This window comes from Ranitomeya imitator, chromosome 2 (genome assembly GCF_032444005.1).
Source record: "Ranitomeya imitator isolate aRanImi1 chromosome 2, aRanImi1.pri, whole genome shotgun sequence".
Lineage (NCBI taxonomy): Eukaryota > Metazoa > Chordata > Amphibia > Anura > Dendrobatidae > Ranitomeya > Ranitomeya imitator.
The window spans coordinates 44,675,335-44,694,798 of NC_091283.1; the positions used below are offsets into that span (position 1 = coordinate 44,675,335).

Below are 19,464 nucleotides of genomic sequence, written 5' to 3' on the forward strand. Positions count from 1 at the left end.
GCATTTTTTATTTTATTGCGAAAAAAAAAAGAGATCACAAATTAACCCTTCGTATCCTCATCACGCAAAGCTTGAACACACCCCACGCTGCCGCCGCCGTCCCTTTTTTTTTTTTTACAGTCTCCCAGGCTTGTATCGACAGCCAGGCTCATTATTAGTCATTAGGCTCACACTTTTAATTACGATGCTGTCGCACATATGCCGACAGCCGACACAGGTCCGACAGCAATGGATCATTTATCATACCTATTTTTTTTTAAAAAACAGCGCCACTTTTGGCAGGTGGTTGAAGCTGGTATTGCAGCATTTAGTTAAGCTGTAATACCAGACACATCCTATGGACAAAACTAGACTCTAATCACAGCCACTTTTAGGCCTCAACTACCTAAGGCTTTATCAGAGATTTGAGAACTACAAGTCCCAGCATGTTTTTTTTTCCCCTGAATTGTGACCAAATTTCCAGGGCTTTCCAAAATACAACAATGCTTGTGTAGGGAATATATTCACAGCTTAATGCTTTACAACACTTCTGAGACTTGCAGTTCTCCTGCAGTCTCTCCTTGTGTAATTAAAAAAAACAAAAAAAAAAACAAAATCAATGAAAAAGTTTGGCCCCGACTGATTTTTAAATTTTTTTTTTTCTAAAGTCAAAGTTTGGATTTATTTCTATTCTGGCGCCAAATTTTGTATGTATTTTTTTTTTTTGCATCATTTTTATATTTAATTTTTTGAGCCCCCGCCCTTTTTTTATTTATTTCATTTTTTTCTTGACATTGTAGGCGTGGTTTTCATTATCCAGATGTTTTTTAGATAATTCATCATTTGTGACTTTTTAAACTGTTGGTACTTTATTTAGTGGAGCACAAAACCTAATTTAAAAAAAAAAATGTTTTCAACTAAAAAGTGACATTTTAAAGCTTATGAAGAGGTTTTTACGACATTTTACTAAAAATTTAAAAAAAAGGAGCAAATAAAGCAAAAAAAAAAAAAAAAAGCTTCTTTGAAATTTGAAATTATTCGTTTTAATAAATTTGGCGCAAAATTTGAAAATAAAGGCAAATCTGGGCCTTTGTGTTTCTGCTGCATTTATAAGGAACCTTCTTACCCACCTCCCCCCTCAAAAAAAAAATAGTGGGGTGGTGTTCCCTTAAATATGGCGCTGCTATGAGACCCCCACGACGGCGAAGATTCATCGATCACGCGGCCACCTGGTCTTTGTACGCTGCCAGCGTTCGGGGGGGCTTCTAAGGGAGCCGTTTTTGCTTTGTGTTAATTAAATCCGCCTTCCTCGCAGATCGAGCCTCTTGATAAAAGCCGCCACATCTGAGGAACCGTCGGCGGCTCTCCGCTCGGCAAATCGCACTGACCTGTTTGGCAAATACAGCGATGTCTTCGTTGAATGAATCCGAGGAGCACACGTCCCCCCCAGGGAAGGATCCGGAATTATCCCGTGGCGAACAAGTAGCCAGCTCACACTTCTCAAACACCAGCGCCAGCAGGGGAAACAGGGGGTGTCTGTGCGAGAGGGGAGATGTCACAGTTACGCGTCAGGTCGTCACGTGGGGTACAGTGAAATCACACAGTATATATACCGAGCCCGCGCGCCCGGCGGCTGCCTCAAGAGCTCGCAATCCCTTATCCCCGACATGGAAGCCGGCGTCGCGCGCCATGAAAATGCTTCCATCCGCTATTGATGACCTGCGTACACGTCTCTGTGTAGACTTTATAGCGGTGCCGGTGGATGAAGACGTCTGTATTTTTAGCCGCACGCTCACACGTGTCTGTATATTTATAGTCGGGCAGTGGGCGGTATAGTGTTACATTCACTTCTCTAATGAGCGAAATCTCCGGCTACGAATTGTGACTTTTTTCAATAAATAATTCAGGTTCGTGTTTAGATTGCAAGCTCCTGGAATCAGAAAACTGCGCTGCCATTATCGGGCCCCTGACACCAGATGTATGTACAGACATAATACCGTACATATACAGAGAGAACATACATAATACCGTACATACACAGAGAGAGCATCATTAATACCGTACATATACAGAGAGAACATACATAATACCGTACATATACAGAGAGTACATACATAATACCATACATACACAGAGAGAGCATCATTAATACCGTACATACACAGAGAGAGCATACATAATACCGTACATACACAGAGAGTACATACATAATACCATACATACACAGAGAGAGCATCATTAATACCGTACATATACAGAGAGAGCATGCATAATACTGTACATATACAGAGAGAACATACATAATACCGTACATACACAGAGAGAGCATCATTAATACCGTACATATACAGAGAGAACATACATAATACCGTACATATACAGAGAGTACATACATAATACCATACATACACAGAGAGAGCATCATTAATACCGTACATACACAGAGAGAGCATACATAATACCGTACATACACAGAGAGTACATACATAATACCATACATACACAGAGAGAGCATCATTAATACCGTACATATACAGAGAGAGCATGCATAATACTGTACATATACAGAGAGAACATACATAATACCGTACATACACAGAGAGTACATACATAATACCATACATACACAGAGAGCATCATTAATACCGTACATACACAGAGAGAGCATCATTAATACCGTACATACACAGAGAGTACATATATAATACCGTACATATACAGAGAGAACATATATAATACCATACATACACAGAGAGAACATACATAATACCGTACATATACAGAGAGAACATACATAATACCATACATACACAGAGAGAGCATCATTAATACCGTACATACACAGAGAGAACATACATAATACCGTACATACACAGAGACAGCATCATTAATACCGTACATACACAGAGAGAACATACATAATACCATACATACACAGAGAGAGCATCATTAATACCGTACATACACAGAGAGAACATACATAATACCGTACATACACAGAGAGAGCATCATTAATACCGTACATACACAGAGAGAGCATACATAATACCGTACATACACAGAGAGAGCATCATTAATACCGTACATATACAGAGACAGCATACATAATACCGTACATATACAGAGAAAACATACATAATACTGTACATACACAGAGAGAACATACATAATACTGTACATACACAGAGAGAACATACATAATACCGTACATATACAGAGAGAACATACATAATACCGTACATACACAGAGAGAGCATGCATAATACTGTACATACAGAGAGAACATACATAATACCGTACATATACAGAGAGAACATACATAATACCATACATACGCAGAGAGAGCATGCATAATACTGTACATATACAGAGAGAGCATCATTAATACCGTACATACACAGAGAGAACATACATAATACCATACATACACAGAGAGAGCATCATTAATACTGTACATATACAGAGACAGCATACATAATACCGTACATATACAGAGAGAACATACATAATACCGTACATACACAGAGAGAACATGCATAATACTGTACATATACAGAGAGAGCATCATTAATACCGTACATACACAGAGAGAACATACATAATACCGTACATATACAGAGAGAACATACATAATACTGTACATACACAGAGAGAACATACATAATACTGTACATACACAGAGAGAACATACATAATACCGTACATACACAGAGAGAGCATACATAATACCGTACATACACAGAGAGAGCATCATTAATACCGTACATATACAGAGACAGCATACATAATACCTTACATATACAGAGAAAACATACATAATACCGTACATACACAGAAAGAGCATGCATAATACTGTACATACACAGAGAGAACATACATAATACCGTACATATACAGAGAGAACATACATAATACCATACATACACAGAGAGAGCATGCATAATACTGTACATATACAGAGAGAGCATCATTAATACCATACATACACAGAGAGAGCATACATAATACCGTACATACACAGAGAGAGCATCATTAATACCGTACATATACAGAGACAGCATACATAATACCGTACATATACAGAGAAAACATACATAATACTGTACATACACAGAGAGAACATACATAATACTGTACATACACAGAGAGAACATACATAATACCGTACATATACAGAGAGAACATACATAATACCGTACATACACAGAAAGAGCATGCATAATACTGTACATACACAGAGAGAACATACATAATACCGTACATATACAGAGAGAACATACATAATACCATACATACACAGAGAGAGCATGCATAATACTATACATATACAGAGAGAGCATCATTAATACCGTACATATACAGAGAGTACATACATAATACCATACATATACAGAGAGAGCATGCATAATACTGTACATACACAGAGAGAACATACATAATACCGTACATATACAGAGAGAACATACATAATACCATACATACACAGAGAGAGCATGCATAATACTGTACATATACAGAGAGAGCATCATTAATACCATACATACACAGAGAGAGCATACATAATACCGTACATACACAGAGAGAGCATCATTAATACCGTACATATACAGAGACAGCATACATAATACCGTACATATACAGAGAAAACATACATAATACTGTACATACACAGAGAGAACATACATAATACTGTACATACACAGAGAGAACATACATAATACCGTACATATACAGAGAGAACATACATAATACCGTACATACACAGAGAGAGCATGCATAATACTGTACATATACAGAGAGAGCATCATTAATACCATACATACACAGAGAGAGCATACATAATACCGTACATACACAGAGAGAGCATGCATAATACTGTACATATACAGAGAGAGCATGCATAATACTGTACATATACAGAGAGAACATACATAATACCGTACATACACAGAGAGAGCATGCATAATACTGTACATATACAGAGAGAGCATCATTAATACCATACATACACAGAGAGAACATACATAATACCGTACATATACAGAGAGAGCATGCATAATACTGTACATATACAGAGAGAGCATGCATAATACTGTACATATACAGAGAGAACATACATAGTACTGTATATATACAGAGAGCAGACATAATACCGTATATATACAGAGTAGACATAATACAACCATATATATACAGTGAGAACATACATAATACTGTATATATATTTATATACAGAGAGAGAGAATATGAATAAGGGGCTCAGCCACTGCAATGGCCTGTCACGGGGACATGAGATTAGAGCGTGTAGACCCCCAGCAGGGTTAATCACACAGATCACAGGTAAATGACAGGGATATATGGAGCTCAGGATGGTCCTGGCCTTGTGGAAGATCACATACACAAGAAGTACAGACACGTGGTATATCTGTGGTAACGCTCCACCACATAATCCACAAGTGGGCACTGCAAAAATCAGCACCAACGCAAGAGCAGATTCTTACAACCTAGTGCCCAATAATACAATATATATATCATGTTCAGTATCATCTACTACATGAGGATAGATAGATAGATAGATAGATAGATAGATAGATAGATAGATGATAGATAGATGATAGATAGATAGATAGATAGATAGATGATAGATAGATAGATAGATAGATAGATAGATAGATAGATAGATAGATAGATAGATGATAGATAGATAGATAGATAGATAGATAGATAGATGATAGATAGATAGATAGATAGATAGATAGATGATAGATAGATGATAGATAGATAGATAGATAGATAGATAGATAGATAGATAGATAGATAGATAGATAGATAGATAGATAGATAGATAATAGATGGATAGATAATAGATAGATAATAGATAGATAGATAGATGATAGATAGATAGATGATAGATAGATGATAGATAGATAATAGATAGATAGATAATAGATAGATAGATAGATGATAGATAGATAATAGATAGATGATAGATAGATAGATAATAGATAGATAGATAATAGATAGATAGATAATAGATAGATAATAGATAGATAGATGATAGATAGATAGATAGATAGATGATAGATAGATGATAGATAGATAGATAGATAGATAGATAGATAGATAGATAGATAGATAATAGATAGATAATAGATAATAGATAGATAGATAATATATAGATAGATGATAGATAGATAATAGATAGATAGATAGATGATATAGATATGGAATCATATATCTATCTATCTATCATCTATCTAACATAAAAAAAAATGGGTGCAGCACCAGCAATTCACAAATAGTAGGGTGAAAAGCCTCCGAGATCTGACCTGTCCTTCAATATACCCAATAAATAGAGGCAGCACTACAATACAGAAAAATATTTAATGGCGCATAGCGTTAATGGCGACATTTTGTTCCAAATGCTGCACCCAGTTTTTTTTATTTTAGATAGATGATTGATAGATATAAAATCTATCTATCCATTATCTATCCATGTATCTATCTATCTATTATCTATTATCTATCTATTATCTATCTATCTATCATCTATCTATTATCTATCATCTATCTATTATCTATCTATCTATCATCTATCTATTATCTATCTATTATCTATCTATCTATCTATTATCTATCTATTATCTATCATCTATCTATTATCTATCTATCTATTATCTATTATCTATCTATTTATCTATCTATTATCTATCTATCTATCTATCTATCTATTATCCATCTATTATCTATCTATCTATCTATCTATCTATCTATCTATCTATTTATCTATTATCTATCATCTATCTATTATCTATCTATCTATTATCTATCATCTATCTATTATCTATCATCTATCTATTATCTATCATCTATCTATCTATTATCTATCTATCATCAATTATCTATCTATTATCAATCATTTATCTATCTATTATCTTTCTCTTAGTAACGTAAACCAATGAGAATATCCATGTGAGGTTTCCATATACCGTAGCACAGTACATTCTGCTCCACATTACACCCTGTGTGTGCAGATCCGGAGCGGTGAGCAGTGCGGGGAGGTGATGATATCACCCCATACATAGAATATATATATATATATATATATATATATATATATATATATTTACCAATACAGGGAATGACCAATAACTAACACCACCCAGTACACCATGGAGTAACCCTTTACTTGCCACATACGTCTATGTAGGAGCCCCACAGCACGGAGCAGATGTGCCTCCTCTTGATGGCCGCCCACGCTCGCTCTACAGGCCATCACCAGCATTAGTCCAGGCCTCGGTGAGGTCCCTGGACCACAGAGCTCGCAATCACACGATGCTCTCCGCTCCTGATCCTGTGATGGACGTAGTGAGGGGCACTTAGGGGGACGCATATATGTACATGTATATAACACATGAGCGGACACCGTGGACGTAGCGTGATCCTGTAAGGTCTGCAAATGTGATATTACGCACAAACGTGCAGCCAGCGGTGAGCTTACCCATAAATCTCATCCTTCTCCCTCTTCAGGCCATCGTTGCTGCCCATCCCGGGGGGCATCGGGACCCGGTGAGGTGCCCCAGCAGTTCCATAGGGCGAGCTTTGGCTTAGGGGGTGATGCTGCATGGCTCTTCCTGGGTGTGCATCCCCAAATCCTGCTAGGGAGATCCCATCTAACCCCGGGTAATGCACCATGTCATCGTACTGCAAGCACAGGACAGGAGAGGTTACTCAGCACATCCCTGCACATCCACGGGACACATGGCACAACATGGCATGCACTGTACATGGCACTGTGCATGTAGCAGAGCTGAATGGGTCATTTTAGGGTCTCGCGGATACCTCCATGGAGGCAGATAATCAGTAAGTGCAATGGAAATCCACAGGAAAAGACTGTGACACATACGACCAACTCAGCTCTGCTACATCTGGGAATAAAGTATGATCATAGTATATTGCAGTCGCCATATACAGCGCACAATCTAGGCGTTAATACCATAAATACACGTACAATACCTTCTATAAAGTCTACACACAATGCTCTAATGATCAGCTACAACTAACATATATATATATAGATATATATATGTATATAGTTAGTTAGTTAGTTATAGTAACATATGTATATTTATTTTATTTATTTATATTTTTGTGCATTTATCACTTTTATTTTTCTCCAATAAAAACAAAACATAATTCATAAATGAAACGAATTCAATTTCCATAATTAAAATATAAACATTTTTATTTTAAAAAAAAATCATACAAATAAAATTAACATTTTTTATATAAAAATAGAAAACCTCGCAAACCTTTCTTTTTTTTTAATTACATCCCTTCCCCTATTGCACTTTTCCTTTTAAATAGATTTTTACATCCCAGAAACTCATCCTGTAATGGAAAACTAAATGTATAGTATTTCCCCCCTAAAAGAAGAAATGTTCTATCGGGCACTAACCAAAACCGGCGACATGACATAAACCCGAACCTTAGTGTGGATGTGAATTTGGATTATTTTGGAGAAGAAAACGTCTTTGCTTTAGTTTCATAAATAATAAAGGATGAACCTAACACTGGATAAATTGTCTAAAAAAAATGACACTTAATGTCAGTCCTTAATTATTGACTTTATTTTTTTACATGGTTTAACAGTTTTATGTTAGAGGGGGACAAAGAAAAAAAACAAATCCTCATTTTATTATCCTTTTTGATTTAGCCTTACTGTATTACATTAATTTATGCAAATCATTAGCGGTACGTGCATCAAGCTGAGCAAATTATCCTCTCCCTACACACAATAGATTGTATGATTTTTTATTTAGTAGTTTTCTTCCCACACTCCGCACACTCCGCTCCCAAACAGCAATCAGTCAACTGGAAAGAAACTTTTGTAAAATGCAAAATCCCCGTCCAGAAGCTCCAGAAGCTCCCGCTCCCTCTCGCCTTATATTTTCCTGCCTCGGCCCTGGAGATTTGGGAAAGTTTGGAGGAAGGTGTGAATTACTACTGGGCACTTCTACAGGGGGCAAAGCTACTGGAGAGGAACAGACTACAATATACAGCAGAGAACTATCTATATATTATCTATCAATCTATTATCTATCTATTTATTATCTATCTATTTATTATCTATCATCTATAATCTATCTATCAATCTATCATCTATTTATTATCTATCATCTATCTATTTATTATCTAACTATTATCTATCTATTTATTATCTATCATCTATCTATTATCTATCTATTATCTATCTATTATCTATCTATTATTCTATTATCTATCTATTATCTATCTATTATCTATCTATTATCTATCTATTATTCTATTATCTATCTATTATCTATCTATTATCTATCGATTCTCTATCTATCATCTGTTATCTATCTAATCAAACTATACAAACATACACACACGTTTTATATTAATTGAAAGATTTATAGATAGGAAATAGATAGATAATAGATAGATGATAGAAAGATAGATAATAGATAGATAATAGATTATAGAAAGATAATAGATAGATAATTATGTTTTACACATTACACACAATACAAATATACACACATAACTGTATATATATTATGAGCATTTCATTATGTTTTATATATTTTTTTTTGTATTGTTTACACTTACAAATAAATATTTATACTTTTAACTGTGTCCTTTTTTCCCTTTTTTACACATCCATGAAAACTTCAGGTGACTTTTTCCTTCCTTCATAACAAATTTTGTAATCCTCTTACACACACAGAGCAATCTGCTATCTAGTATATCCTATACATTCACATACAAACAAATATTTATACTTTTAGCTATTTGATTTTTTTCCCCTTTTTTACACGTGCATAAAAACTTCAATCACCTTCTTTTCTTCCTTCACAATCATCCAAGTCCAAGTGAAAATACTGAAATATATATAAATATATATAAATATATATATATATATATATATACAGTATATATATATATATATATATATACATATATATATATATACACACTATACTATAAAGCTACATGGGGGGAGCAGGGGCAGTAAACACATTCATCTCTCTACGTTCACACATTTAATGAGGATGACATTCCAATGTTAATTTGTGCAGAACTAATTAGAGCAATTGTGTTATTTGCATAGTGAATGGTGTGTTTAAGGTTTGTGTCATACATATATAGATAGATAGATAGATAGATAGATAGATAGATAGATAGATAGATAGATAGATAGATAGATAGCACATGTCATACTGGTACAATTACTATACAGAGAGTATATGAGGCCATAACACTTATGATATAAGGTTGCAGGAGTTTGCTGTGTATTGATACATACAGTGTGCAGTCAGTATATAAAGCTACAGGACTGTGCTGTGTGTAATGAATACATTATAAAATCAGCATAAAATATTGCAGAACTCTGCTGTGTATACACATAGTCAGTATAGAAGGATGGATTATTATATTTGTGTGCATTTATACATATAATATATATATACATATAATATATATATATATATATATATAGTCAGCATTTAAGGAGGCATATATTATATATACATATAGTCAGTGTAGGAGGCAGCAGAGGACTGTTCTCAGGCTGGAGATAAGATCTCTTCTGCGGCTTAGAGACAAGAAAACTTCAGCTGCTTGGAAAAGAAAGTTTTCTACAAGTGAAGAAGTGATCTGGAGCCTGGGGGAGGCTGTATACACAGTGTACAATATATAAAGCACTGCTAAGGACTCGATGTGTAACCAGTATATATATATATATATATATATATATATATATATATATATACACACACAGGATTTGAGCACTGTCACTGGAATATAACCTACATTTTCTAAATGTAACGAGCATTTATCGGTATTGTTGGTGTTATTGAGTGTTTTGCAGCGTTAGACTTCCATGTATCCAGAAGAAGGAGCCGAAGAAATACCCTGAAGAAGTAGTCTGATACAATGATGGGGGCAGTGCTCCTTGACCTCAGGACATCCTGTGAGTTATGTGATAAAATGTGTCCAGTACATTCTATGAGATAAAGTAATGAAGTATCCAGTGTCTTTCCTGACGTGTCTGCTGTATTCTATGTTCATTTTATGTGTCTAGTATATGTTATGTGTTTGCAGAAGGGTATAGTATAGTTTAGGCTTCTAGTGACGTATATATTATACGTTTGCAGCATATTTGTGTGTACAGTGCATTATTTACGTCCAGTAGGTCCTGTTATACATCGTGGTATACTTTTGAGTGTTTTATTACAGAACGTATCCTATGTGTTGTTATATAAGGGTCTACTAAGCTCTGTTATATATTGGTCATGTATATTATAGTATGGATTGGTGTTTTGTTATCTCGTATCCAGAGGAGGTTACATGAGTCTATTATACATTAGTCAATTATATTATAGCATAGATTGGCCTATTATATTATAATATATTCTGGTTTTGTATAGTTTCAGTGTCTATTATCTAGCATATTATGTTACCTTTGGGTCTGGTATATATAGAAATATATATATTAGTAAATATTGGTATAGTATATATTGTTCTTGTATATTTCGAGTGTTTATTATCTAGTATCCAGAGTATTATGAGCACGAGTATTCTGTTACATATAGGTCCAGTATATTATTACAGTACATATTGGTCTTGTATATTTAAGATGTGTTGGTTTATTATATTATAGCACATACTTGTTTAGCAGAGTTTGACTGTTTATTATCCAGTGTCCAGAGTATTATGTTACATATGAGACTTGTATATATTGGTCTATTATAGTATATATTGGTCTCATGTAGTTGGGGGGTTTATTATCTAGTATCCAAAGCATTATGTTACACGAGTCTAGTATATTATGGTTCGTATTGGATTTGTACAGTTTTAGTGTTGATTATCTAGTCTATATTGGTCACTACGTGGCTGGGCAGTATACTATGTGGTTGGGCAATATACTACATGAATGGGCAATATACTACGTGACTGGGCAGTATACTATGTGGCTGGGCAATATACTACATGACTGGGCAATATACTACGTGACTGTGCAATATACTACATGACTGGGCAATATACTACGTGGCTGGGCAATATACTATGTGGCTGGGCAATATACTACATGACTGGGCAATATACTACGTGACTGGGCAATATACTACATGACTGGGCAATATACTACGTGGCTGGGCAATATACTACGTGGCTGGGCAGTATACTATGTGGCTGGGCAATATACTACATGACTGGGCAATATACTACGTGACTGGGCAATATACTACGTGACTGGGCAATATACTACGTGGCTGGGCAATATACTATGTGGCTGGGCAATATACTACATGACTGGGCAATATACTACGTGGCTGGGCAATATACTACGTGGCTGGGCAATATACTACATGGCTGGGCAATATACTACGTAGCTGGGCAATATACTACGTGACTGGGCAATATACTACATGACTGGGCAATATACTACATGACTGGGCAATATACTACATGACTGGGCAATATACTACATGGCTGGGCAATATACTACGTGACTGGGCAATATACTACGTGACTGGGCAATATACTACATGACTGGGCAATATACTACGTGACTGGGCAATATACCACGTAGCTGGGCAATATACTACGTGACTGGGCAATATACTACGTGGCTGGGCAATATACTACGTGACTGAGCAATATACTACGTGACTGGGCAATATACTACATGACTGGGCAATATACTACGTGACTGGGCAATATACTACATGGCTGGGCAATATACTACGTGGCTGGGCAATATACTACATGGCTGGGCAATATACTACGTGGCTGGGCAATATACTACGTGGCTGGGCAATATACTACGTGGCTGGGCAATATACTACGTGGCTGGGCAATATACTACGTGACTGGGCAATATACTACGTGACTGGGCAATACACTACGTGACTGGGCAATATACTACGTGACTGGGCAATATACTACATGGCTGGGCAATATACTACGTGGTTGGGCAATATACTACGTGGCTGGGCAATATACTACGTGACTGGGCAATATACTACGTGACTGGGCAATATACTACATGACTGGGCAATATACTACGTGACTGGGCAATATACTACGTGGCTGGGCAATATACTACGTGGCTGGGCAATATACTATGTGGCTGGGCAATATACTACATGACTGGGCAATATACTATGTGGCTAGGCAATATACTATGTGGCTAGGCAATATACTACGTGACTGGGCAATATACTACGTGACTGGGCAATATACTACATGGCTGGGCAATATACTACGTGGCTGGGCAATATACTACGTGACTGGGCATTATACTACGTGACTGGGCAATATACTACATGACTGGGCAATATACTACATGACTGGGCAATATACTACGTGACTGGGCAATATACTACGTGGCTGGGCAATATACTACGTGACTGGGCAATATACTATGTGGCTAGGCAATATACTACGTCGCTGGGCAATATACTACGTGGCTGGGCAATATACTACGTGGCTGGGCAATATACTATGTGGCTGGGCAATATACTACGTGGCTGGGCAATATACTACATGGACATGCATATTCTAAAATACCCGATGCGTTAGAATCGGGCCACCATCTAGTCTAGTATATATTGGTCTTGTATAGTTTGTGTTTATTATCTAGTATGAGGGTCTGGTATATTATAGTATACATTAGTCTATTATAGTATATATTGGTTTTGTATATAATTAGATATATTGGTTGTGTGTAGTTTGTGTGTTTATTAACTAGCAGGTTACGTATGGGTCTGGTATATATTGGTTCTGTATAGTTCTGAGTGCTGATCTGTATATTCTGTCACATGTACCTCTTGTATAGTGTAGTATATATTGGTTCTGTATATTCTGTCACATGTATCTCTGGCATAGTATAGTATATATTGGTTCTGTATATTCTGTCACATGTATCTCTGGCATAGTATAGTATATATTGGTTCTGTATAGTTCTGAGTGCTGATCTGTATATTCTGTCACATGTATCTCTGGTATAGTATAGGATATATTGGTTCTGTATAGTTCTGAGTGCTGATCTGTATATTCTGTCACATGTACCTCTTGTATAGTATAGTATATATTGGTTCTGTATATTCTGTCACATGTATCTCTGGTATAGTATAGTATATATTGGTTCTGTATATTCTGTCACATGTATCTCTGGCATAGTATAGTATATATTGGTTCTGTATAGTTATGAGTGCTGATCTGTATATTCTGTCACATGTATCTCTGGTATAGTATAGTATATATTGGTTCTGTATAGTTCTGAGTGCTGATCTGTATATTCTGTCACATGTATCTCTGGTATAGTATAGGATATATTGGTTCTGTATATTCTGTCACATGTATCTCTGGTATAGTATAGTATAGTATAGTATATATTGGTTCTGTATAGCTTTGAGTGTTGATCTGTATATTCTATCACATGTATCTCTGGTATAGTATATATTGGTTCTGTATAGTTTTGAGTGCTGATCTGTATATTCTGTCACATTTATCTCTGGTATAGTATAGTATATATTGGTTCTGTATATTCTGTCACATGTATCTCTGGTATAGTATAGGATATATTGGTTCTGTATAGTTTTGAGTGTTGATCTGTATATTCTGTCACATGTATCTCTGGTATAGTATAGGATATATTGGTTCTGTATATTCTGTCACATTTATCTCTGGTATAGTATAGGATATATTGGTTCTGTATATTCTGTCACATTTATCTCTGGTATAGTATAGGATATATTGGTTCTGTATATTCTGTCACATTTATCTCTGGTATAGTATAGTATATATTGGTTCTGTATAGTTTTGGGTGTTGATCTGTATATTCTGTCACATTTATCTCTGGTATAGTATAGTATATATTGGTTCTGTATAGTTTTGGGTGTTGATCTGTATATTCTGTCACATTTATCTCTGGTATAGTATAGTATATATTGGTTCTGTATAGTATATTAGTATATATTGGTTCTGTATGGTTCTGAGTGCTGATCTGTATATTCTGTCACATGTATCTCTGGTATAGTATAGATTGGTTCTGTATAGTTCTGACTGCTGATCTGTATATTCTGTCACATGTATCTCTGGTATAGTATAGGATATATTGGTTCTGTATATTCTGTCACATGTATCTCTGGTATAGTATAGTATATATTGGTTCTGTATAGTTCTGTCACATGTATCTCTGGTATAGTATAGTATATATAGGTTCTGTATATTCTGTCACATGTATCTCTGGTATAGTATAGTATATATTGGTTCTGTATAGTGTTGGGTGTTGATCTGTATAGTTCTGTCACATGTATCTCTGGTATAGTATAGGATATATTGGTTCTGTATAGTTCTGTCACATGTATCTCTGGTATAGTATAGTATATATAGGTTCTGTATATTCTGTCACATGTATCTCTGGTATAGTATAGTATATATTGGTTCTGTATAGTGTTGGGTGTTGATCTGTATAGTTCTGTCACATGTATCTCTTGTATAGTATAGTATATATTGGTTCTGTATAGTTCTGTCACATGTATCTCTGGTATAGTATAGTATATATAGGTTCTGTATATTCTGTCACATGTATCTCTGGTATAGTATAGTATATATTGGTTCTGTATAGTGTTGGGTGTTGATCTGTATAGTTCTGTCACATGTATCTCTGGTATAGTATAGTATATATTGGTTCTGTATATTCTGTCACATGTATCTCTGGTATAGTATAGTATATATTGGTTCTGTATAGTGTTGGGTGTTGATCTGTATAGTTCTGTCACATGTATCTCTGGTATAGTATAGGATATATTGGTTCTGTATATTCTGTCACATGTATCTCTGGTATAGTATAGGATATATTGGTTCTGTATAGTTCTGTCACATGTATCTCTGGTATAGTATAGTATATATAGGTTCTGTTTATTCTGTCACATGTATCTCTGGTATAGTATAGTATATATTGGTTCTGTATATTCTGTCACATGTATCTCTGGTATAGTATAGGATATATTGGTTCTGTATAGTTCTGTCACATGTATCTCTGGTATAGTATAGTATATATAGGTTCTGTATATTCTGTCACATGTATCTCTGGTATAGTATAGGATATATTGGTTCTGTATAGTTCTGAGTGCTGATCTGTATATTCTGTCACATGTATCTCTGGTATAGTATAGGATATATTGGTTCTGTATATTCTGTCACATGTATCTCTGGTATAGTATAGTATAGTATATATTGGTTCTGTATAGTTTTGAGTGCTGATCTGTATATTCTGTCACATGTATCTCTGGTATAGTATAGGATATATTGGTTCTGTATATTCTGTCACATGTATCTCTGGTATAGTATAGGATATATTGGTTCTGTATAGTTCTGTCACATGTATCTCTGGTATAGTATAGTATATATTGGTTCTGTATATTCTGTCACATGTATCTCTGGTATAGTATAGGATATATTGGTTCTGTATAGTGTTGGGTGTTGATCTGTATAGTTCTGTCACATGTATCTCTGGTATAGTATAGGATATATTGGTTCTGTATATTCTGTCACATGTATCTCTGGTATAGTATAGTATATATTGGTTCTGTATATTCTGTCACATGTATCTCTGGTATAGTATAGTATATATTGGTTCTGTATAGTGTTGGGTGTTGATCTGTATAGTTCTGTCACATGTATCTCTGGTATAGTATAGGATATATTGGTTCTGTATATTCTGTCACATGTATCTCTGGTATAGTATAGGATATATTGGTTCTGTATAGTTCTGTCACATGTATCTCTGGTATAGTATAGTATATATTGGTTCTGTATAGTTCTGTCACATGTATCTCTGGTATAGTATAGGATATATTGGTTCTGTATATTCTGTCACATGTATCTCTGGTATAGTATAGGATATATTGGTTCTGTATAGTTCTGTCACATGTATCTCTGGTATAGTATAGTATATATAGGTTCTGTTTATTCTGCCACATTTAGCTGTGATATGTTGCAGCACATCTCGGTGTATATAATAAGTGTCTATATGTGACACATGGCTGTGATGTATACCGGAGTGCAGTAGTGGCTTCCTATGAAGTGTCATGTGAGTGCCCCCCACCCAGGATAAATCACTGCCCACCCTGCAGAGCCCCAGGCTGCTGCTGCTGCCCATGTAGCCGGCCTATGGAGCACACTCGCCGGCTGCAGCTGCCTGCCCACCCCGGTCACAATGGTAGAAGAAGGAGGGCACCTACCCTTTGTGCCATTCCGCCTGTGCTCGTCCTTGTGGCTGGAGACAATGGGAGGTGAGGGCGCTAGCAGCAGCAGCTCCTGGCTGGAGGGGAGCACGGGGCTGGGGACAAGGTGCTGGGAGCTGGAGGGCTGGAGGCTGGAGCATGGAGGGGACGGAGAGGAGCTGCGCTCACAGCCGCCTGTCCATCAATGTGTCACGGAGCAGATGAGTGATGAGTCCCGCTGTCTGAGCCCCTGGAAGAAGCTCCCGCTCCGCTCACAGCGCAGACATCCCGGCTTCCTGCAGGAGGATGATGCTGGGCAGCGGCAGCTCCGGCTGTGATGTGTGCTGTGCTGTGTACAGGGGGTGAGGATGATGATGATGATGATGATGATGCTCCTCTCCCTCCCTCCTCTCCTCTCCAAGCCCTGAGCAATGAGCAAACCCGGAAATAGAAGAGCCTTTAACTCCTGCACTGCCTGCCCTGACCAGTCCTGGAGTCAGTGCACTGCCCCCTCCGTGTGTGATGCCAGCACAGAGCACACACCAGTCACCGACACCCTGCACAGTGCACACACCAGTCACCGACTCCCTGCACAGAGCACACACCAGTCACCGACACCCTGCACAGTGCACACACCAGTCACCGACACCCTGCACAGTGCACACACCAGTCACCGACTCCCTGCACAGTGCACACACCAGTCACCGACTCCCTGCACAGTGCACACACCAGTCACTGACACCCTGCACAGTGCACACACCAGTCACCGACTCCCTGCACAGAGCACACACCAGTCACCGACACCCTGCACAGTGCACACACCAGTCACCGACTCCCTGCACAGTGCACACACCAGTCACCGACTCCCTGCACAGTGCACACACCAGTCACCGACTCCCTGCACAGTGCACACACCAGTCACCGACTCCCTGCACAGTGCACACACCAGTCACTGACACCCTGCACAGTGCAGAGCACACACCAGTCACCGACTCCCTGCACAGAGCACACACCAGTCACCGACACCCTGCACAGTGCACACACCAGTCACCGACTCCCTGCACAGAGCACACACCAGTCACCGACTCCCTGCACAGAGCACACACCAGTCACCGACTCCCTGCACAGAGCACACACCAGTCACTGACACCCTGCACAGAGCACACACCAGTCACCGACACCCTGCACAGTGCACACACCAGTCACCGACTCCCTGCACAGAGCACACACCAGTCACCGACTCCCTGCACAGAGCACACACCAGTCACTGACTCCCTGCACAGAGCACACACCAGTCACCGACACCCTGCACAGTGCACACACCAGTCACCGACTCCCTGCACAGTGCACACACCAGTCACCGACTCCCTGCACAGAGCACACACCAGTCACCGACTCCCTGCACAGTGCACACACCAGTCACCGACTCCCTGCACAGTGCACACACCAGTCACCGACTCCCTGCACAGTGCACACACCAGTCACCGACTCCCTGCACAGAGCAGAGCACACACCAGTCACTGACTCCCTGCACAGAGCACACACCAGTCACCGACTCCCTGCACAGAGCACACACCAGTCACCGACTCCCTGCACAGAGCACACACCAGTCACCGACTCCCTGCACAGAGCAGAGCACACACCAGTCACCGACTCCCTGCACAGTGCACACACCAGTCACCGACACCCTGCACAGTGCACACACCAGTCACTGACTCCCTGCACAGAGCACACACCAGTCACCGACTCCCTGCACAGAGCACACACCAGTCACCGACTCCCTGCACAGAGCACACACCAGTCACCGACTCCCTGCACAGAGCACACACCAGTCACCGACTCCCTGCACAGTGCACACACCAGTCACCGACTCCCTGCACAGTGCACACACCAGTCACCGACTCCCTGCACAGTGCACACACCAGTCACCGACTCCCTGCACAGAGCAGAGCACACACCAGTCACTGACTCCCTGCACAGAGCACACACCAGTCACCGACTCCCTGCACAGAGCACACACCAGTCACCGACTCCCTGCACAGAGCACACACCAGTCACCGACTCCCTGCACAGAGCAGAGCACACACCAGTCACCGACACCCTGCACAGTGCACACACCAGTCACCGACACCCTGCACAGTGCACACACCAGTCACTGACTCCCTGCACAGAGCACACACCAGTCACCGACTCCCTGCACAGAGCACACACCAGTCACCGA

General features: G+C 38.4%; 1 protein-coding gene across 3 annotated transcripts in view; it reads right to left on the reverse strand.

Annotated features, from left to right (window-relative positions):
• Positions 1 to 17,837, reverse strand: part of MEIS3 (Meis homeobox 3) — an 81,720-nt gene extending 63,883 nt beyond the window's left edge. The window contains exons 1-3 of one of the 3 annotated variants that reach the window (XM_069746596.1): positions 17,262 to 17,837; positions 7,481 to 7,683; positions 1,368 to 1,515 (exon numbers count right to left, since the gene is read on the reverse strand). In XM_069746596.1, coding sequence (XP_069602697.1) covers positions 1,368 to 1,515; positions 7,481 to 7,683; positions 17,262 to 17,273 — 363 coding nt within the window. In that variant the 5' untranslated portion in view covers positions 17,274 to 17,837. The remainder of the gene's footprint in view (positions 1 to 1,367; positions 1,516 to 7,480; positions 7,684 to 17,261) is intronic. The other 2 variants (XM_069746595.1, XM_069746597.1) reach the window with 2 other exon arrangements.
• Positions 17,838 to 19,464: the final 1,627 nt, after the last annotated feature.